Source organism: Hoplias malabaricus, chromosome X2 (assembly GCF_029633855.1).
Source record: "Hoplias malabaricus isolate fHopMal1 chromosome X2, fHopMal1.hap1, whole genome shotgun sequence".
In the NCBI taxonomy this organism is placed as follows: Eukaryota; Metazoa; Chordata; class Actinopteri; order Characiformes; family Erythrinidae; genus Hoplias; species Hoplias malabaricus.
The window spans coordinates 43,867,277-43,889,527 of record NC_089819.1 but is presented as its reverse complement, the minus strand read 5'-3'; the positions used below and the strand labels follow the sequence as shown (position 1 = coordinate 43,889,527).

The 22,251-nt window shown below is 38.2% G+C and overlaps 1 protein-coding gene across 2 annotated transcripts; it reads right to left on the bottom strand.

The window, feature by feature from the left end:
* Positions 1–585: 585 nt before the first annotated feature.
* Positions 586–21,679, bottom strand: LOC136677051 (terminal nucleotidyltransferase 4B-like). Of its 2 annotated transcripts, none has more exons than XM_066654414.1 (12): positions 20,692–21,679; positions 10,502–10,625; positions 8,017–8,063; positions 6,231–6,351; positions 5,801–5,908; positions 5,150–5,278; positions 4,810–5,023; positions 4,561–4,687; positions 4,312–4,421; positions 3,808–4,004; positions 3,571–3,720; positions 586–3,048 (listed from the first exon to the last, which is right to left on the bottom strand). In XM_066654414.1, exons 1-12 carry the CDS (start codon positions 21,246–21,248, stop codon positions 2,896–2,898), a joined length of 2,037 nt encoding a protein of 678 aa, XP_066510511.1. In that variant the 5' UTR covers positions 21,249–21,679; the 3' UTR covers positions 586–2,895. The 2 variants fall into 2 exon arrangements, with proteins under 2 accessions (XP_066510511.1, XP_066510512.1); XM_066654415.1 differs by having other exon boundaries at positions 586–3,045.
* Between the last annotated feature and the right edge of the window lie 572 nt (positions 21,680–22,251).

The window sequence follows — 22,251 nt, the reverse complement described above, 5'->3', positions numbered from 1 at the left end:
TTATCAGTTTTCGTTTTGTTTTTTTAAATCCCAACCTTTTCAGAATGAGGGTTTGTAATTGGCCTCTGTTCTGCCTGGTTGCCGTGCACTATGCCTAATTCAAATAGTAGTCCAGAATGAAAAAATTGTTTAAGATGGGAGAGTGCCATATGCCGGATTATATGGATATGGATCTGTAAGGAATCCCAAGTCCAAGAAATTTCATTGTTATTTCAAAAAGAAGGGGGATGTTCATTCATACATTTTTGTAATTCCTAGATTCTGTTATATGGTTGTGATATTCCTTGCTATATTAACAAAAATGCTGCTTACAAAAGCTGTATGAACATTCCTGTGTAATGCACATAAACTTCCAATTTCTCAAGCAATCTTTTTATTTAATTGCATACAACTGGAAATTAATTTCATTGTGTCCTGTATACAGTGACAATAAAAGTATCTAATCTAATCTACTTGAGGGAGAGTTTGGTGTTTCTGAAATAATGCAAAGCTACAAACCTGTATTCATGGTGCTGCTTGGTAAAGTTGAGGAGGATGGAAAAAAAAATCTTATTTTTAAAATCAACATTAATTTTTATGGGCCTGACATGAAAAAAATAACACTGAAAAATTCTTATTAAGTCAGGGATTTTCCAAAAATATTATGTATACAAGAGAGACATGGCACTTTTGTGTTTGATAATTGTGCTGTGATTTTTATTGCATGGATTATTATGAATACATTTCAGCCAAAACCATGGATATTGGCATTGCACTGGTGTGTACAAATTTCTAAATGGCACTGATTACCCATAAACTGCTCTTTCTCTCTCCACCAGAGGTTTCACCCTTTACCTTCACATCACTTGTACGCCAAAAGCAGGTGATGGTACCAACTTCACATCACAATTCCTTCACCTTTTGTCATTCTACAGACATCCGAGGGCATATTTGTGAACATCATTCATATGGATGAACGATCAAATCAAAACAGGCATTACATATGAATTTGGAACCTCTGCAAAAATATATATAAAATTGGGTTACACCACCACCTAAAGGTCAGCTGATGAATTGCAGTAATAATTTGGACTAGGAGGGCAGGAGTCTTAAGCATGACTTTGTTGAAAGAAAAAAAAAAAAAAATCAAATAAAATCACAAAAAAGAAAAACTAATCTCCCTTTTTTATGCAAGTAGACCAGTCATACATTAAAATAAATTCACTATTCGACTGTTAAAATGGTCTCTCTCAACTTTTAGAAAGTAACTTGGTCACTCTGTACTCCTTGAAAGCAGAAAATAAGACAGTTCAACATAGCACAGTACCAAACATACCAATGCTAATCAGCCCAAAGAGATTAAATACAAGCATATATCTACCTCTTGGCTCCACTGTAATATTGAGATTTAAACCGTTCCTGCTTCTCTAAGTCATAAAAATAAATACACAGACAATTACAAAACTTGGGGATTGATACTCTACTAAGAAAAAATATATATCAATTCACAAGTCTAGTACAGATGGGTAGTGATTTCTAAAATTATTTTTCTATTAACGTACTGTTCAACAATGTGACTCTTCTCTCAATCTTTCTTCAGTGAAAGATATAGCACTGTAAATGTGATGCTGTATGAATGTTTGTGTGTGTGTGTGAGTGAGCGCATAAGAATGACCTGCTCCCACAAGCCCCCTCTCTCTCTCTCTCTCTCTCAAACACAATCAATCATATGTACGGACACTCATGAACTGTCATAAACATAAATCATAAACATACATTCTTTTAGGAACAGACAGCATTTGCAACTGCAAAGACAGAAATACAGAACTCAGACACATGCAAACACAGACACTAAAAACACATAAACCCAGAAACACACGATCTCACACAAATAAGCTCCCTGGACAAAAATTAGTCACATGTATCTTTTCTTCCCTAATTCTGGATGAAGCATCCATTTGCCTTAATGATCGCACCAATGATCTCACCTCAGTTTCACTGTGGAAGAGCAAAGCTAATCCTTGCTTGACAGAACTGCTGACAGGCTGTTATTAAGGCAAACGGACACACTAGAAAAGAAATAAATCCATACTAATTTGTCGTGTTTTGTGAGCTTATCTGATAATGCTGATGATGAGTGTTGGCAAAAGAACCTTAACCCCAGCTTGGCGAGTTTGTGTGTGCACATAGGTGCAGTGTCAAAATCTGAATGATTCTGTAAAAAATTATATGAAACTTTCCTTGTTTTCGAGGCATTTTACCATTTTTACCCTTTTTGATGTGTTGTTTCTCTTTTACTTTTTTTTTATAAATCCATTTAATCAGCACACGACAAAAGATTTCCACTCGTCAAAAAAAGAGAAAGCAACAAAAAAAAAAAAAAAATACCCTTCATGCATAAGTCCTGTCCTGAATCTCACCATTTGCATTTTTGAGTTCTTTTATATGTATTTTATCATTTTAAAAATCTTCATTTACTTTAATATAACATTTTTTTTTTAATTCAAGTCTTTTATCTATTTTTTTAGCTTCATTTTTCCTTAGTGAGGCGCAAATCCAGGGATTCAAGGTATTGCTCCTTGAGTCTCCATCTCTTACAGTCTTTGGTCCTCCACACCACTAAGGGGATCTGCAGTGGAAAGGACAGGCACAGCTCCAGTACATGTTGTAGATATAGTACAAAAACCAATGGAGGAAAAAATATTATCCTCCATGATTTCAGCCCCTGGAACTTCCACCCCATTTGTAATTTTTTTCTTTTTTTAGAGTTTTCTTCCGTTGTTGTTTTTTTTTCCTCTTTTAAACAGCTTTTAAAAAATTTGCACATCCTGCAGATGAGGGTAAAGATTAACACTCTTGGCGTCCCCATTGTGGCCATGGGAGTAACAGCTTGCGAGTCTGAAGAAACAGCGCCCCCTATCTGCACAAGTCTTCGTGCACTGCTTCCCGCTGAGGTTTCCTTCTCTTGCCGTTGCCGTGGTGATGGGCCTTGCTGCTTTGGTGGCTCTTGTTGCTGGAGATGCTCTGCTGGCCTTGAGAGCTTTTGCTTGGTCTAAACTGGCGGCTCTGCTGGGAAAACAGAGTAAACTAAATGAATACAATATGTTTTTTCATAAAAAATTCCTATTTGGTGCTTTTTACTATGATTTGCTGTTAAACAAGCAAAATAAACTGCAGTCTAAGAGGGATGAATTCCAGCAGAAACTGGCGATTTTCCTGTTCAGACATGTTTAATAACACTGGAGACAATCTATAGATAGATAGATAATTTAAACATGCCTTTAAACACTTGATTAGTGAGTCACTGAATTCATTTTAAACAGAAAGCAATAACTAGAATATAAGGGATATTTATACATCTATACATACACACACCAACTATTTGATGCAAGACATTCAGAATTTCCATAACACATACATTTTGATGCATTATTAAATGACATTCAGTTATATGACATGAGTAGACATATTTACATTATTATATATATATATATATATATATATATATATATATATATATATATATAAAAACTCTCTTAATTTGGTATAGTGTAATTGTGTTATTACACTTTACTGATGTGATTCTACTACCTTGCTGCCCTTGTGGCTGGTGGTGGGTGTAGTCATGGAGTGATTCTGTGCTCTGTGATTGGTCAGATTCCTTTCAGGGTTTTCTCTGTGAGCATTGGAGCACCGCACAGCCAGCTGTTTTACAGTCTTATAGGGTGTTCCATCAGAATCCTGCAGATCAAAAACAGGCTGGTCATTGGAACTGAAAGATATTTGGCCTATCAGAGGCATGGATTTTGTCAGCTTGTGTGTACTCACTGCGTCGCTGGATGCTGTTGAGGAAGGAGAAGGTGATGATGAAGAAGATGGCGACGAAGGTGAGGAAGGGGGAGGGGAGGACGAGTTGGAAGATGCTTTGCTCCGTGGGGCAGGCGGAAGGACCACAACATCATCAGATAGATTGTTATTACACTCATCAAGCTCTTGAGACTCCACTAGGTGGGTAACATCGTTACCTGTAATAAGAAAAGAGAGCCTGACCTAATTTTTTGATGAAAAACAGACATGTCATTCACATGGTTTACATGCTTTTTTTGGAAGCACTGTTAGATTCAGCATTGTACCTAAAAATATTCTCTGGAGTCATTTCTCTTAAATGTATGAGCAATTAATATATTTACAAAAATGCTGATCTGGGGGACAGTTTTACTCTCAATTAACTAAGGATTATTTGGATGGCTTTAAATGCTCATTATGGAAACAATGCATCTGGGCATTTCTCACACAAATCAGAGACTATCAGAGGATAATAAACTTTCTTACCATTGCAGTTGAGGGCAGGCTCACTGTGTGATTGCCCGCCCCAATGCTCACTGATCCAATCACGGTACTCTGCAACTTCCCGTGTAACACGGATTATTCGACCAAGAATGCTATGAACAGGAAAAAAGACAAGAGAGGCATTAGGTTCCATACAGCGCACATTTTGCATCATTCAAACAATGTTCAAATGACTGTGCATGTGTAATAACGTCATGTTGAAATAGTTGCATTTTTTTGGCATATTCTCACCTCTCAGACTTGTTGTTGGGATAGTACTTGGCAATAGGAGAGACAGCATGGCTCAGAACAACATATGCATAATCAAAGGCTTGTTTCACCTGCATGGCCCCATAGGAACTCCGGCCGACATCATTACCTACACACACACACACACACAGACACACAGCAAAAGTTAAGCAAAAAAAAAAAAAAAACACATAAAAGTTGCTTTACGCTGGTATCATTTTCATCCAAGTAGTGAGTGTATATCTGCTGTACCTGGCTGCAGTGGGTCCTCAATGTACAGCATGGATGGTCTGTATCCATCCAGCATGCCTTTCAGCACTTCATCTTTGGCCACATATGAGCCACCATCTTTGATCCGGATGCCTGTCTTCAGATAGTTAAAGTGCCGGCCATACAACTCAAAGAACTCTATCAGCAGGACGCCCATATTAGAATTCGGACTGGACGCATCCTCCCTGTAATGCAGCTAAATACACATGCAATCCGTTAATTTTATAACACCCTGATCAATGGCTTGTGCTTTTCACGTCAGTTAACAGTAGTTGTCTGTGTGTGTCAAGAACAGGCTGAAACAGTCACAGGCACTACATACCTGCAGGAAACTAACAGCCATGAGAAACAGGCTGTATGATCCGATTCCTCCAGTGAAGACCTCATTCAGCTCTCTTTGTAGCAGGAATTGTTTAAGCACCAGTACCAAATATGGCAACACAGGGAATTTCTAAAAGTCACAAAACAATGAAAAATGAGAATCAAACAAGGCTATGTGGCAGCATAGTTTACTTGTAAACAGATACAGTATATACAAATCACAAATGAGATGCTTTCCTAAATGTTGCACCGAAACATTTTTACTTACAGAGCTGTTTGAACACATCTAACATTTTGAAACCAAATCAGAACCATGTTCAGATGTATACTTTGTACATAAATATTATTATTATGTACAAAATTCATGTGAATAGCATGTTCTTGGCTCAAAATAAATTCTGCAGAAAGGCAACGTGTTTACATGTTTAAACGAGAACGGCGCCTAAAGGCTAAAAACAGAGTGATACCAAGTGGCTAAGAGATCAATGTGCAATAAAAGAACAGCATGACATTGACATAAGTGAAATATTCCAACTGGCAAGAAAACAAGCAAAACTAAGATCAGTGAAAGTTTCTAAACATAACAGCAGCCTAGCTTGGATGTATGAACAAGCACAAACCGAAACACAAAAAAATACATATGGATACATACCTTTTTAAAATCTTTGATGAGATTGGCTGCCTTAACCCCACTGTGCACATTAAAGCTGATGTCGACTTTCACCTCAGTTCTCGAGTCTGTCAGTTTGATAATGGGAACCTGCATGGAAACATTGTGTTAGCTCTGAAATATCTTCATTCCAGTTTAGCATATTAAAGGCATCGATTACAATTGTGGGGAACTGCAGTCCTGTCTGGTTTGTTTATGTTCATTTACTCGTTTACAAACACTATGGCTTCATAAAAACAATAGACATGTTTTCAGCACGCAAACTTACTGGAAAGCTAGTAAATGGTAAGGAAACATCTTTTGCTTCTTATGAAAAAGTAGGGGATTTTTTGTTTAGTAATATTGTGAAGGTTGCCATTAAGCAGACTTGAGATGTGATCAGACAACTTGACAGAATGAAAACAAACAGTACCGTTGCTTTGTCAAGCACTTTGACAGAGTTTTCATCTGCAACGTTTCTTCTACGCAATGCCTCTTCTAACGTCCACAGAGGAAGCGTCTCCCAGTTCCCAAACACCACCAGGTCTATATCACTGAAGCACAGACAAAAGAGGATTACAAACCATTGGACTTATAACTTGTAAATCCAGCACTTTATTACCATTCATTACACTTTCTCGCATAAACGAAACTGTTGTACATCTGTCTACCTCAGATATTAGCTTTCAGTATTGCCCTTTTTAAATATAGTATGTGGTAAATATGCTATTGCCATGTCGAAAAATTTATAACACACCATCGGTTTTATCTGTACTTTGAATAAATCGTATGTTGTATCCTCATGTGCACAACTTGACCAATAAACAAATGCATTCTGATTGTCCATTTCCGTTTCTATATTTTTGCTGTCAGTCTATAATAAATTCAGTGTGATCTCAAAACGTATCAAATTCCAGAAAAAACTAAACATTATAAAGAAGAAATCAAGCTTCTTTACTTGATTTTGGTATTAAAACAGCTAGGCCTTCCTGCCTCTGTTATAATTACTTAGTGTTGCTCTGTATTACATGATGCTAATTAGGCTAAGAGTCTCTGTCTGTGTACAAAAATACACAATTTGTCTGGGTAATGTCAGGAGACAGGTAATCTGTCAGATAAGCAAACAAAATCTAAAAACTGTTCTATACCCAGAAATACTAATACTACAAGCAGTTAAGCAGTCTTGCCTGTACAATAATAAATGCTTCTGATCATGGATATACACAGAGTCTAATTTACTCCACTAATCCAGATTTAGTAATCCAGGTGACGTGTGGATATAGTACAATTGTGACGTGAGGCCGACGCCAGCACACATAAACAAACAGAGGATAAGCACAGTGGAATTAATTTAATACCCAGCATACAGCACTGTGCAAAACTCAGAGCCCACTTTTCATTTATTTAATTGTCAGTAACATACAGTAGTATACAACGTTACAAACTGCATTAACAGTTTTTAACAAAAGAAATTTATATTTTCTGTATTAAATGCATCCATCCTTGGCCTCTTTTGGAGCTTCTATTTTTTCAGTAGGTTTAGAACTCCATTTTCTTCTTAGGACACACTCAACTGTGAGTTCTGGGCTCAGGGGTGTATATTTTTCTTAGAACACCAGCAGGTTTTATTACATAATTTTTACTTTTCAGTAACTTATCCTTAAAATATACACATCCTTCTGTGTTGAGGTGGCTACTTTGAGTTTAAATATGTACAGAAGCATCTGTAGGTACTCTTCTCTCAAAGATAAAAGCTTCATAACAGATCAGGTGTCTGACGGTGGTTAGGAGCCACGATTTCTGTTCCTGTTTTTAATATATTTTTTTAACTTGTCAGTGGATTACATAAACATGTAATAAAGTATTTTAATTAAGTATTAATGGCCATTTTGACAAGAAATATAATTAAATTAAGAGTGCCTCTGATGTTCACAAAATAATTGACATTTATTTATGCACAAACATCCCCAACCAAACATCACACCTAATTTACAGCTTGTAGTATATTAACTTGTATAAACTTGTATATTAAACTTGTATAATTAAATAAAGCTCCATGAAACAGTATTTGTGTGTTCAGAATACACATACAGTCCTACACGTAGCCAAGAGTGTTTTCATGAGATAAGACACAGTGTATTGTTCATTGCCTGATGTCCAACCCACAAGAACCAATCAAAAAAGGAGAGAGGGAGGAAAAAATTGGAATAGCAGCTTACCTTGTAGGCAAATACAGGCCGGTGCTGAAACTGCCAAAAACCTGGACCTGTCAACAGCAGAAAACTAAAATGTTATAAACAGATTAGCATCAACCAAGTGCACCAAACCCATATATTGAAAAAAGTGTCATCCAATCACTTATACATAGCACTTCAACTAAGGATGTCCAATATTAAGGGGTGATGTAGCTAATTTTTTCTTCCAAACTAGAACTCATGTAACTGCTTTAGAAAAAAAGAAGATGAAAAGAGGGACAAATTGCTGAATTTCCTGAGAAATTTTGGATTCATGTTTACATGCAAACAGTAAACATAATCTAACCCACAATTTGGAAGGAGCATGGAGAATGGAGGCTGTTGGTGATGCTTTTTAAAGTCAAGATACATGTGGTTACTGTTGTTATTAAGTTAAGCCGTATGTAATTCTGAAATGGTTTACGTTAGATTCAACACAGAACTGGTTCAGATTTGGTTTTCCTTCTGACATTCCAAGCAGTGTTCTCGCTGGTATTGGCTTGAGTCTAATTTTGAGTTTGAAATTGATGCCACTGTGCCGAAATGCAAAGCAGTGACATGACTGAATTTCATTGCCAGTTAGGGCATTTTTAAGTAAAAATTATTTTAACTATTTGTACACTATTTTCATTCTGTTTTTATGTACATTTGGCAACTTTTCTGGAATATAACAAAACAAAAAACCCATACTTAACACACTAATGTCCTGATTCATAACATTTGTGATAGAAAGCAGCTTTGTGACGTGCGTTCACTGGGTTCAAAAATAGAAGTTTAAGCCTGTATTCACCCTCTGCTCTCTTTACACAGTTAAACCCTAAATCTCCTTAGATGTACACACACAGGTCTGTGATTTGCTAGGAACTACTGTTGGCCTCAGTGAAGTAAACATACTGCACTGCAGAAAATTTTCAACATATCGTCTTGCTCCAGCCAGCTGCAAACAGCTAACTTTCACGTATATTCACACACATGCCTGTAAGTAGTTTAAAATTGGTGTGTATGCACTGAATGAAGGACTATATGAAAAGTGTAACAGGAGAGCATGAATAGAATCCAGGCCAAGTGTAGACAACAGGACATTTGGTTATTTTCATTATGATAAATTAAACAATATAATCTGGGAGGGCCCATGCAATGTTTATCAGTTTAAATGTCTGACTGTTTGAGGGTAAATCAAAAACTGATACATTGGGTGTAAAACATTTTTTCATTTGGTATATTAAAAAAAGAAATGTGATTTTTGTTTTTCCCCATTTGTTCTCACTAAATTTCTGGAAAACAAAATAACTCCATGCTCAATTGCCTTTTTGTTTTTTTCACTCCATTTTTGTATCTTTTAATGAAAGTGGTAGGACTATATTACATAATAATCCTCGTCTTTCCACTAAACAGTGAATAACATCCTCATACTGGTAAAGGGCCAACATTAGACAACAACATTTTCAACCTGTAATTTGTTTTCAGCATCCAGTTGTATTGTTTACGTATTGGACATTTGATATCTGCACTTTTCTGTGAGAACCATGTTTCCCTGCATTCTGAAAGCGTTCTACATTGCTGCTCCATCTGTCAAATGTTTGCCCTTGATGAGTAAGTTGATATCATAATTATATAAAGTTCACTAGAGGCAAAATGGTAAATTTAGAAAACTGAGAAGAGTTTTTTTTCCAATTTTTCCCTGAAATTCAGATTATGAGGAGCAGAAATGAAAAGGCAGAACACTGAAAATACAAATAAAAGCACGTTTGTTTAAAACATACCAAACAAAAAAACAAGATGAATTGGGTTAACAAAGTATGCAGAGCAACAGGTGGAATACAAAGCACTTCTGCATGGTAGGTGGAGCTGAGAGAATGGACAATGAAAGTTATTTACAATTCTTTTGGCTATGTTTCCAATTCTCTGAGGCACTAAGAGGATCCTAAAGCACAGCTAAACATTCTGTGGTATTTGTGGTCTACTGACCTCTTAAAAATGGACTTCAACAGTGTGCGTTCTCACAGAGCACAAAGACAGTGCTTTGCCATGTGGTTCAAAGCCCAAAATAAAACCTTTAGAAATGCTGAAGTGTGTTTGTACAAAAGGACAGTCAAATTAACGCTACCGTTTGCTGAGCAGTCAAGAGAGTTCTTGTCTTAAAACAGATTTTGTGTGGGAGAGCTAAAGTGAATAAGAGCTGGTCTGCATGTTTACAAAACATTCCAGTGGGTTACTTAAAGATGGGTCAAAAATCTAAACAAACCAAAAAAAAAAAAAAAAAAAAAAAACCACAAGGCATTAAACCTCTCTCAGAAAAATAGGAATGCAAAAGGTGCCTGCTGGTCCATCATAGACAGAATGTGGACATCCACATGAAATATAGGTCATAAGCCCATTTTCCCGAGCTAAAGGTTTCTCTGATGACTATTTGTGCATGTGTTTGTCTATTTGGAAATTTGGCATTTGGAACAATAAACTGGAGACATACATCTGCACTGGGCCACAGGTCCTTGATGACTCTCTGGATTCGGTCAACAACCTCCAGCCTCATCCGCTCTTCCTCTGGCCGAGGAGACATGTACTCATAGAAGTCTTTAATCTCTTCATGGAGCCTAGACACAAACACAAAATGGAAAGACCAAAGTAAAATAGTTGAGGATTTATCAAGAAAATATAAGATTCAAATTGAATTGAAACAGGCTGATACGGTTAGACCTGTCATTCAACTATTACATCTGCAAAGTTCTCACAGATATTACAGTTTCACACTGTCACACCCCCTTCCTAATAACGAATATTTAATGAGCGAGAGAGAGCACGAGAGAGAGAGAGAAAGAGAGAGAGAGATAAGCATCCCAGAATGCAAAGTCCATTCCAAACCTGCAGGCGAGATTCCATTTTTGCCACCCACACAATGGGGCCTGGACACAGGGACACTAAGATTTGGCAGTATAACAATAATAAAGAGTACCGCTGTATTTCAAAATGTGGACTGTATCTTGAATGAGGGTGCTATTTATGACGTGTGTAGTGTGTCAAATTTCTGTTCTGTGTCCAAGTACATCACCAAAAATGTAATGTATTTACATTTAAGAGAGCCACAGGGAGGTGGCACTCTGGGAACTCACTGACTGCTGATGTACCAGTAATACTGTATACCATGATAATATTTTGAGAGGTATGAAAAATGTGGATATGGCCCATTCCTAGTGAACGCTTTTATTGATTTGGTACTTCCGCACATTAAATGAAATGAAACAACAGCTTTCATTTTAATCTACATAGATGCACCATGCAAATGCATAAAGAACTAACAACACACACACACACTCTCTCTCTCAGGAGTGTTATTAATTGTTTAGGAAAATGGATGTAAATGAAGTCTCTTGGAACTAAAGGACACTTTGCTGTGCATGTGCATTACTTGTATAAGCTTAGGCATGTCTAATTTTTTCTTCCTATCTTGCTATTTTTCGCTCAAATAAACAGCCATCATATTTCTCAATAATGCCAAGCTTATGCCAGGGCGGTCGCTATTTGGCCTGCCGTTCAGGCATATTTGCCACAACTGTGGCATAGAGCATAATTGCAGAACATTGTTTGATGCCCATCTATTTTAAAATTCAAAGGCTGTATTAAAAATAAAACTGCATTATAGATCATAACTTCATCACATTTTATCTCAAGACCCCTGACTATTACAACATTTTGAAGTTGCCTTTATCGATAGGGGAAGGTTTATTTTTTTTTTAAATTGAATATTTAAGTCTTAAAAAAAAAAAAAATATGTAAATATCTATTTGTTTATTTAAAGTTTATAGCAAAAAGCTTATACTTAACTACAAAAGAAAAAAAATGTTCAATCTTACATATTGGGTTATATGAATAAATCATTATTTTTTTGCAGTTGGTTGAATCGATTACAAATGCCATCTTGTGGTTTAAGGTGTGACATTGACACTGAAATGTGACACTTACTACTGGAATTAAAGTAAATACTTTAAAATGTATAATATTTTAAGATTTGAAATAAAATCTATGGAATGGGTCACCTAACCCCAGCTGACAACTATACTGTGCGCTTGCATGAGAAAGCATTAATTGCTATAAACTAACCAGCAGTTCAGTCACTAGAAATAGTGCTGCTAATATGTAAACATGGTGAAAGAGATAAAAAAAAAAGCCCTGATAAAAAGCATGTTTATTTATATACAGCAGGTCAGACACAGGTCACCTTGCCACGTCCACTCTCACACACAGTGCTGCCAGCAAGTGTCTGGGCAATAGTCCAGCTGTGTGATCCTTACATTTTCTGAGAGAGAAATTGTTTTCATTTATTATGGTGATGTATCTGAAAGGAAACATCTAAAATTGTGGGCAACCGCAGTTCTCTCTGGTTGTTTTACATTCTGAAGCTAAGCATTTTATAAGGTGGAACGGTGTGTTTGGTGGGGGGCAGATTCACATACAGTAATGCAGTTAGCCATCTCCCGAATTTGGAGATATTCCCACCTTAAGCGATCTGAAACAGCAAGAACAAGTCTATATTACCTACATATGGTTCAGTCATGAGCAATATCCTGAGAGAGAGAGAAAGGTTTAAGAAGTGAGAGGTTTTTTATTTTTTCTATTACAATCATGAACAACACCTGTAAGGTCTAATGATATGCAAAGACCTGTCTCAATAATTAAGTTTTTTTGGCTGTAAATTATTACATATTGCTTTCATGATGAATGGACCAATTGACAAAATCCAAAATTAGCATTTGACTTCCATTGACATTCAAGAAGGTTTTCTCTTGTCCTGTAAATTTGCTATTTTGCAGATGTGTGATTTTAACAGAACAGCGACAGTATATGAAAGAGTGCATAATATTTCTGTCCAATCAAAAACATGCATCTCCCTAAATAGCAACTTTACAGGAGAAGGAAACAAAAAACTTTACAATGGAAGTATATATAAAAACAGGTATTCCAACGCTGATCCATGACTAGTCCTTGCTGAAAGGTAGTGAGAACACTAATCTCAGACTAAAATCCTCACCAAACAGGAGGTGTAAGACACACCCATGAGGAAAGCCAAAAAATCTTTGGCCAGTGTCGTGTTTATACTTGTCCTTTCCAGCTCTATATATAACTCAAAATAGAGCAGCTATCTTGCCTTTTTCCATGATCCAACATTTCACTGAACTCAGGATAATAAAAAAATGTAGTGTAGAGTTATTGTTCAGAATCTTTAACACCGTACCTACAGCTGCGTCAAAAGCACTTTTAAAATAAGTGCAACTTTTCACCATTAAACAAAAGGGTGCACTGTATGCATCTAACAACAGATTGTAATATAATACAAATTTTACTTAACATACTTAAGAAATGCCCATTTTTAATATCTCTTTTGTGCAAAAATTTAAAACAACTGAGCCATGTACAGATAGAACTTATGGTATGCACACATTCAGGCAAAATAGGTGCTGGGCTGTTCCACATAGTGCCTCAAGCAATTTGTCTAAACAATTGTGTGTTTTTATATTCAGTATCATTTAAAGTATGTAAATGCTAATAGTCATTTACACCAACAGAGTTTGGTCCACTTTGTGACAGCCATACTTCGATAACAATATAATAATTCTAATCAGAAGCAAACCCTTTAGCTGTTTAGCTGTATTTTCTCTAAACACTCTAGAAAAGATACTTGTTTGGGACATGTAGTTTTTTATTAAAAATATCCCTAAATCAGCTATTCAGTTAAACAAATGATACTTGCTTATGCACTTATACAAGTCATTGCATTAAAAATGAATTTTTATTGGTGTACCAGAACAACCAAATTATTGTCCAATGTTAATTTCACATCTATGAGCGTCTTCAAGTTTTCATTCTATACTTCTATATATATTTAATGTTTATGATTCTAAGCACAATACATTTATAGAAACCATACACAAAAAACTACTCTGAGTTCAGCTAAGGGGCAGATCTTACCAAGTGTGCCTATCCTGTCTAAAAGAGCCGGTCAAACAAAAATGAGAATATCCTAAGGTGGACAAACAAAACGCGCACACACACACACATATATATAGCAGAAGCAACCTGACAGCATTTATAAGTACAGCATTCATTACTGTCACAGGAACTCAGTCACTCAGAGACAAAACACCCTGCAGATAGAGCCAAACTACTGTCTTTGAGTGTGCAAATATTTGTGTTGCGTTAGCGTGAGAGAGAGAGAGAGAGAGAGAGAGTAGGAGAGAGAAAAGTAGGGCACACACGTGTGTTGAAAAACCTAATGTAAGATAAAAATAGGCATACCAAACCTATCGTCTAGCACAGGGATGCCAATGTGTCAATAGCACTGTGAACATTTGTAGTTGATCGCATCACATTTAAATAATGCGATTCAAATTTAAATAGTATGGTCCGAATATTGATCTCTGATTAAAAAAAAAAAAAGTCGCCGTCTACAGTTTTGGCCATACTGTAAGCCCACCATTGTCAATGTGCTAAGCAGCTTTAGATAAGAACCAATTGACAAACTAACCACCTGCTTAGTGATATATTTCATGGAAATAGTCCTACAAGTCTGTGGATGTGACAGGACCTCAAGAAGTGACAACTTCTCTAGTATTTTGTTGTTGTTCCTAAATAAACTGCACTATGGTTCACTGGTGAGCAGTGCTAGGCAACCACACTACAGAACTTGGTTCTAGAGTGCTAGAATGATCCTGCAGTTATTGATTAATCTCCAACTCTGGCCGGGGCTCAGAGAGCATCTGTTTGACTGCTGCGGAGATGGTCAATTCTAGCTGCTGTTAGAGCCACCTTCAGCGCAGTGATACACTGTTCCATGCTCAGGCAGAGCTAAATTTGTCACAGATGAGCTGTTATTTAAGTGTACGAACTTATGACTAATAACGGTATCTCATGAGATCTTAATTATTCTATTAAATGAAGTGAAATTTAGTGTTATATATATATATATATATATATATATATATATATATATATATATATATATATATATACACACACTTTTTATATATATTTTTTTTCTTAGCCATTGAAGTTAACATGGGCTTCGCCAACAAAACTAGACCAAATAAAATCAATAAAATAAAAATAAAAACTATACATAAACAAGTAGCTCACAGACAAAAAGGTCACATGCTGTGGAACCAATAGATGCCTTTAGTGTAATGTTAAGGCACTGGACTACTGGACATACAGATGGCCTACTGTAACTTTAGAATTACAAAGTGCTCGTATATGCTCAGCAGAGATGAGATGAGACAACAGACAGTGAACAAGGAGATGGTCATAATGGTAAATCTCTGGATGAAATATACATACCAAAACTTCAAAGAAAGCCATGAGCTTGGCAATGCTGTCATTTATGAAGAGGGAGGCCATGAGTTTCATTTCAAAAGTGTGCTCAGTGTGTGCCTAAGTTTCATTTTCCCAGAAGAACCTCTTGGCTGGTCCAATCATATGAAGGCATAGGGAGCTTTCGTTTCTGTGGCAGCCAATCCCAGAAACAGCTCTGTCATCATGGCTATACAGCCATGTGTCACAAACATGCTCTTACATAGTGGCTGTCTTATAAAGGGCTGTACTGATCACCAAGGAACACTCACAACAAATGGTACGTGCTAGTTATCACATGGAAGTTACTTAACACCACCAAAGCTTCTCTCTCTCACACACACACACACACAAAATCCTGGAAGTGTTTTGTTCGTCCAGAAACAAAGATACAAACTAATTAATATTACTAAATTACTGATAGTGGTAATTTTTCACCTTTTTTTTCCTTCACATAAACATTTCAACTTAAGGAAATGAAGGGTAAAAAAATTATATATATATATATTTGTATTTGTTAATAAGACCTATAGATGTTAATGTGAAAAATAATATTAATTAAAAATATTATTACTACAGTTATATTTAACAAACATGACTGAGTGTACAAAGAAACGGAATATTTTTACAGCCCTGCAAAATTAACTGCTGGCTATTGATAAAGAAAAAAGTACATACAAGTTACGACATGCACAGACAACTCTAAACAAAATCAAGGACAAAATACATTTGTAGGTAATGCTAATACAGGCTTTACCACTGGCTATCAGTGACAAGAGGCCTATTCACAAATGTTTACAACATGACTGTATTAAATTAAATGGGCAACATTGTCTTAACTTGCTGAAGATGGAAAAATAAGTGCCAGGTCAGGAATACTTAAATTAAAAAGACACACCCAAGTTTCACACAGTCACACCTCAAGCACAAAGATTAAGCATAGACTTAAAGGGAACGTCTAAGACAGTGGTGAAGTGCTAATCATCCTGGTTTGTTTACGTTCAGAAGCTCCATGTCTTTTAATATGGAATGGTATGTTTGAGAGAAAAAAAAACTTGTTTGTTTTTAAGTTTTTATTCACAGTTTAAACTATTCACTGTTAAAAAACTCATTTGTAACTTGACTTCTTTTGCTCTGTAGCACTTCTGGTTTGTGTATACTCATGCAGTTAGGTGTCTCTCGAATTTGGAGATATTTTCACCTTAAACAATCTGAAAAAACAAATATATGTGAATATTACCCAGCTAAGGAGCAGGAAAAGACCAATATACTCATCACAGTTCATGCTTTTCAATGTTTGGAGCTCTCACATGTCTAAAAACCCCAGATGCTTTTCCATGGGCAGTGAGAGAGAAAGCTTAGCATACAGGACCACAAGACCGTTTTTTTAAGCCATTAATTGCCATTGGGACTTCGATAAGACTGGTTTTGAGCATGCAAACTGACCCAAGGACTAGCAAATGGTGAGGAAATATCCTCAGAACCATATAAACTAGTGTTGTTTTTTTTTAATGAATGTCACCTCTTAAGTAAACACCGCAGGAATTCACCTGGAGATAACAGAAGCGGCTCACGTTATAGTGTGAATAAAACCAAATAGCACATTCTAAACTCAGGAAAGGATTATTCATTATTCATTCACTACATGGAAAAAATAATCCACACAGGAAAATAGCAGTGTACAAGTCAACCATTTTAAATACAGTAACCAGTGGAAAAAGGGAAGAAACTCCAAACATAAAGAATGTAAAAAGAATACAACACAACACAGAGGACTAAATGTAGACTTTTAAAGTTTACATTTAAATGTAGATTTTTATTCTTTGGTTTAGGATGCAGTTCGTTTTAAATAATAGTCTTAGCAACAAAAGCTGTGCTTAGTAGACTACTAAAGGCTTTGAAGAATGAACATAACAGCTGTGATAGGTAGTATAGATTTTCAGTGATTTCATTACCATATTCATTTCAATTTTATTTTCATATATTAAGCTGCACTTAGACATTTGAACACTTTATTCTGTTGCAATGAATTACCTTCTCCCCAAATGACTACGTGAATAACCCTTTCCTACTTATCACTGCCTGTATGAGTTACCTTTCCCCCCACTGGCTACACGCCAAGCTGCTTAAGAGGGAAGCACCGAATGCTGGTCTGTGGGGATCTGGGAGAAAGTAGAGATGTCCTGATGAAAGCCAAACTGCATGCGAATCCCTTAGACACTCAATAAAGTAACGTGTGCCCCTCTGTGTCTTTAATCCCTATTTTCCTGTCTTGCTTCATCTTTCTCTTTCCTATCCTGCTCTCTCTCTCTTTTGGCCAGTCAACACTACAAATCACATCACAAACCCTCCCAACCACAAAAAAGGGATGGTTGCATATCTGAGGCTTCCCCCTGTTTTTTTCTCCCCTTCACTACAGCAGCGATACCACAAGCCACACTCAGCAGCTGGAACTCCCTCACTCCTCAGCGTCCGATTGGCTGGAAGCTTTGTGACATCACAGATGCAGGAGTCAGATGTCTGGGCAGATGGAGGCGGGGTTTGTTTTGGACAGCTGAGAGTCACTCAACGTGCTGCGAATATAAACAATGGCAAATTCCCCACCACCCAGTCTATGGACCACGCCACACATGCGCATATACACAGCCCACTTTAGAAAAGACTCACCAATGAAACGTGCTGCCTCATTTTTCTTTTGTCGTCCCTCCATGACAGCAAGAGTCACGACATTGCAAAAAAAAATAATCAGCTTAGGAGTGACATGCAGCTACATGAAGACCACTTCTGATTGAGGAACAAGCCTCCTTTGAAGAATTCCTTTGAATTGCTCCTGGCTTATATGCCTACTGGTTTGTAGGAGCTGGTCTTGGATGTATGATATTAACAGCCACAAGGTTAAAAGTCTATAAAAAGTTATCTTACATGGGTTCTCTTAATGCTAAAATCCTTTGCAAATTTATCTGTTCAAAGAGTAGTTTGGCAGGTTTCAGTATACATTAGACACAGCCTGCTAAAATGACTTCACTCACTCAAACACATGGCAGAAATAGCTGGATGGAAAGAGTGAGAGAGGAAGAGTGGTGAAAAGAGGGATATTGTAAAGGTTAACGCATTAGGAGTAAGCACTGAGGAATGCTCTACTGCAAACACCATGCTTCAACACTTCCCCACAGAAGGACTATACTTTCCTGTAGTGTTCTTTGCTATAGGCCTTTTGCAAGCTGCTACACAATAGTTTTCCTGGAGAGTAGTGTAAATATCAGTGCTACCTAATATCCAAATGCCACACCCTCTTAAAAGCATAAGATTGCAATAGCAAAATTACTACAAAAAAAAAAAAACTCTAATTAAATTGCCAACTGAAAACATAAAACAGTATTAATGTGCTACAACAGCTAACAAATTCAATGTTGTACTTGAAAAACAGATTTCAATGCTGATATTACATAAATAACATATCTGAAGAACCAAAAAAATAAATCTAGCAGAAAATTCAAGAGTGTCAAATGGACTAATACATTAGCAAACTGAATGACAGGGTAATATACAGTCCACAACAGCTATGCTAAATAGGTATGGAATGAGCCTAGTCTTGAACTACACTGCAGTGTCAATGGTGATTGTTTCCTCTTCGGTCCGGACCTGGGAAACGTGCCTATATTGACCAAGGAGGTGTAAGAAGCTGAAAAGTCCATGGGGGATATTTCACAAAGCAGGATTTTAGCCAGTTAAGCCAGATAATTTAAAGGTGCACTAGGCCATTTCACAAGGGTGCCAGTCTGTTATTGTAGTTGACCTGCCTAATCACCAGAGGTGGGGCATCCCAAATCTCAACCAATGAAATGTACATTAGTTAAGATGACATCCAAAAGTCATGTGGGCAAATCTCAACAACAAAGACAACCACTATGGTTCACAGGGCTGATTTTCAAACGGGATTAAGCCATCACACAGAGACTGCACCTGTACTGAAGCCACTGCTCAAATAATTATTTTTAATTTATGTTCTAAATTATTACACTTATTTTGTACTAGTCAAAATGTAACCCAAATGTCACCTAGTGCACTTTTAAACTGAAGACTGCCTGATATGAATGTCTATTCCAACAGGACAGACTTGCCTTTGGGCTTATATGCTGAACGTGAGAAATCCATCTAGGCGGAATGCCCACTGAACTTCACTTAATCTGGAACCACAAAGTCAAACCGATCACTTCTTAATGAAAACCTTCTGAACATAAGCTGGTTAGAAACATGAGGGCCATTATAACAATAAACAGCTGTCTGTAACAATGAGGTGGTTTTACCTTGATATTAATGTTGACTTGTCTTATTTTCACCTTTGAGATTTTGATACACAAAAAAACAGACCTTTTTCAGCATTGTAGTATGAACTGTATTAACCTTATTAACTGCATAAATCATTGAATATCACTTCCTGTATGTTGCTATGATGTTAATGACCCACAGCAACATCAGCTCAACTGAGCTAACTAGCACAATCTAGTCAAGCAAGCCATTTAAATGGTTTATATTGTATGACACCAAATATGGGCAAGAACTGCCTTAGGTGTCAACTTAGTGACAGAATATCTATAAACTACCAAACAGTTAAGGTTGGAGATCTCCATGTGCCACATTCTCAAGCAAAGCACTTAGTGCCCATTTAAATTTTTTTTTTTTTTTTTTACAACTTTTAGTTTATCCTGAGAACCACATAACATGTGTCTGTACCAAAATATTTTACAATCAAATATCCCTTAAAATCTAATACACAGATTTTACTAGTGTGCATATAAAATGTGACACATGAAATAGGCATCTAGTCTGTTTGGCTTTAAAGTCTTTGCTGCTTTATTCACAAATTCTTGGCTGAAACATATCTTCAGAGAGCCTGGGAGGTTGTGTCATAGAATTGTATACGTCAATGAATTTGGTTCTTGTAACATTTAAAAAAAAAATAACTATTTCAATATACTTTCTTGTAGTCTAGTTTCCAATTATGTGGGAGTGGAACTAAAGATGCAAACCACATAGAGAGAGCAAATTCAGTTTTCCATTATATGCCCATGAAAACTAACAGCTAGATTGGAAACACTGGGTGAATTCCAAAAACTCCATACTTTCTATGTAGTGCACTCTATAAAACAAGATAACAGGTTTCTGCCCCTGTAAAAGACAGACCCATTTAAAATCGGTCACGACTCTAGTGCACTAGTTAGGTATATGATCCACAGTTTTAACGCTTATAGCCTGTGCTGTGCACTGTGTAGGAAGTAGGGGAGCCATTTAGGACAGACCCCAGTGACTGCAACTCACCCCACGATGCCCTCCGGGTAGTTTCTGCTTTTCCACGGCGTGCCCGTGTATTCCTCGTCCTCGGGGCCGCAGCCGTGGAGCAAGAGACTCCTGTTAAAGCCAAATGTGCTCGCCTTGTTCTCACGTTTCCTCTTGTTGCGATGGGATGCCGCGGCAGCTATGCCGGTTGAAGCGATAAGTGGCTGTCCCGTGGCTCCCCCTCCGGCCCCGCCGCCCCGAGACCCGTACCGAGCGCTGTTATGGTTGTTGTTCGCCTCAAGAGGAATGAAGTCCCGCTGCTCCGCCGCGTCGCTGGAGCCAGACATGCCCTTCTCCTTCGCCTTCTCCTCACAGCTTTTACCGTCCGCCGCGAGCCCTCCGCCGTCTCCTCCGTTCAGTCTTGAGCTCGGTGTGGCCGGACCCGCTCCGAAGTTATTACCGTTGTTCCCGCTGTTGTTACTCGCGGTGTTATTAAAGTACAAGCTGCCTAGGCCCTGCGTGGTTTCCCAGATCTGCATCCACAGGCTGCTGGCGGGTCCGCGCTGCTCTGGCTGGAACCAGGCGATTCGAGGATCCATCAAACGGAGGAACTGGCCGCCGCCGCTGCCCTCGGAGCTCGGTCCGCGGTCCACAGAGCCTCGTAAAGGCCAGTAGCGCCACTCTAACGCAGCACCAACACTTATTCTTACCGTTACCGTTATTCCGGGCTCGGGAAGCTCACCACAGCAGAGCTAGCCGCTAGCTAGCTTAAGGTCCACTTCGCCCCCACTACAGCAGCCCCCCCCCCTCTTTTCCAGCCGTTTCTCTCACAGAAATGTCCGTATAACACCGTAAGAGGCCATTAACATCTCCTGACTTGAGGAAAGACGAACCGTCAGAAGCAGGTTAAAAAATAATCAGATAAACAAACAGCCGTTTCCACAGCAGTCCGCACTCAGAGCTCAGGTTCAGAAACGTGCGAACGCCTGGCGAGGTGAACTGTAGCTAAAGCTAAGCTAACACCTCTATCACTCACTCACTCACTCCCTCCCCCTTTCTCTCTCACTCCCTCCCTCCACCTCTCTCTCTCTCCCCCCTCCCTCCACCTCTCCCCCCTCCCTCCACCTCTCCCTCCCCCCTCCCTCCACCTCTCCCTCCCCCCTCCCTCCACCTCTCTCTCTCTCTCTCTGTCTCTCCCCCCTCCCTCCACCTCTCTCTCTCTCTCTCCCCTCCCTCCACCTCTCTCTCTCTCTCCCCCCTCCCTCCACCTCTCTCTCTCTCTCCCCCCTCCCTCCACCTCTCTCTCTCTCTCCCCCCTCCCTCCACCTCTCTCTCTCTCTCCCCCCTCCCTCCACCTCTCTCTCTCTCTCTCCCTCTCCGAACAGGGCAGCGGCGCTGCGCCCACCTGCGGCAGAACCGAGAAGACACGGAGCCGTTACGCAAGAGCACGGCACTATTTTTTCCCAGTTACGTAACACGGAGGACCTGATGTTGAAATTTGAACCGTAACAATCATTTACACCCAGAACGCTTCCACACTCAGAATAAGAGGCATTCCCCAAAAGAGCCACGTTCCACACTGAAGCTAAACGACTCGCACAC

Bases quoted from the DNA above. Each gene is read 5' to 3' on its own strand.
- LOC136677051 (XM_066654414.1), bottom strand. From the start codon at position 21,248: ATGGATCCTCGAATCGCCTGGTTCCAGCCAGAGCAGCGCGGACCCGCC. The intron at 5,024-5,149 runs GTATGTAGTGCC...ATGTGTATTTAG, and splicing joins TGGCTGTTAGTTTCCTGCAG to CTGCATTACAGGGAGGATGC. The intron at 3,721-3,807 runs GTGAGTACACAC...TTTGATCTGCAG, and splicing joins CAACAGCATCCAGCGACGCA to GATTCTGATGGAACACCCTA.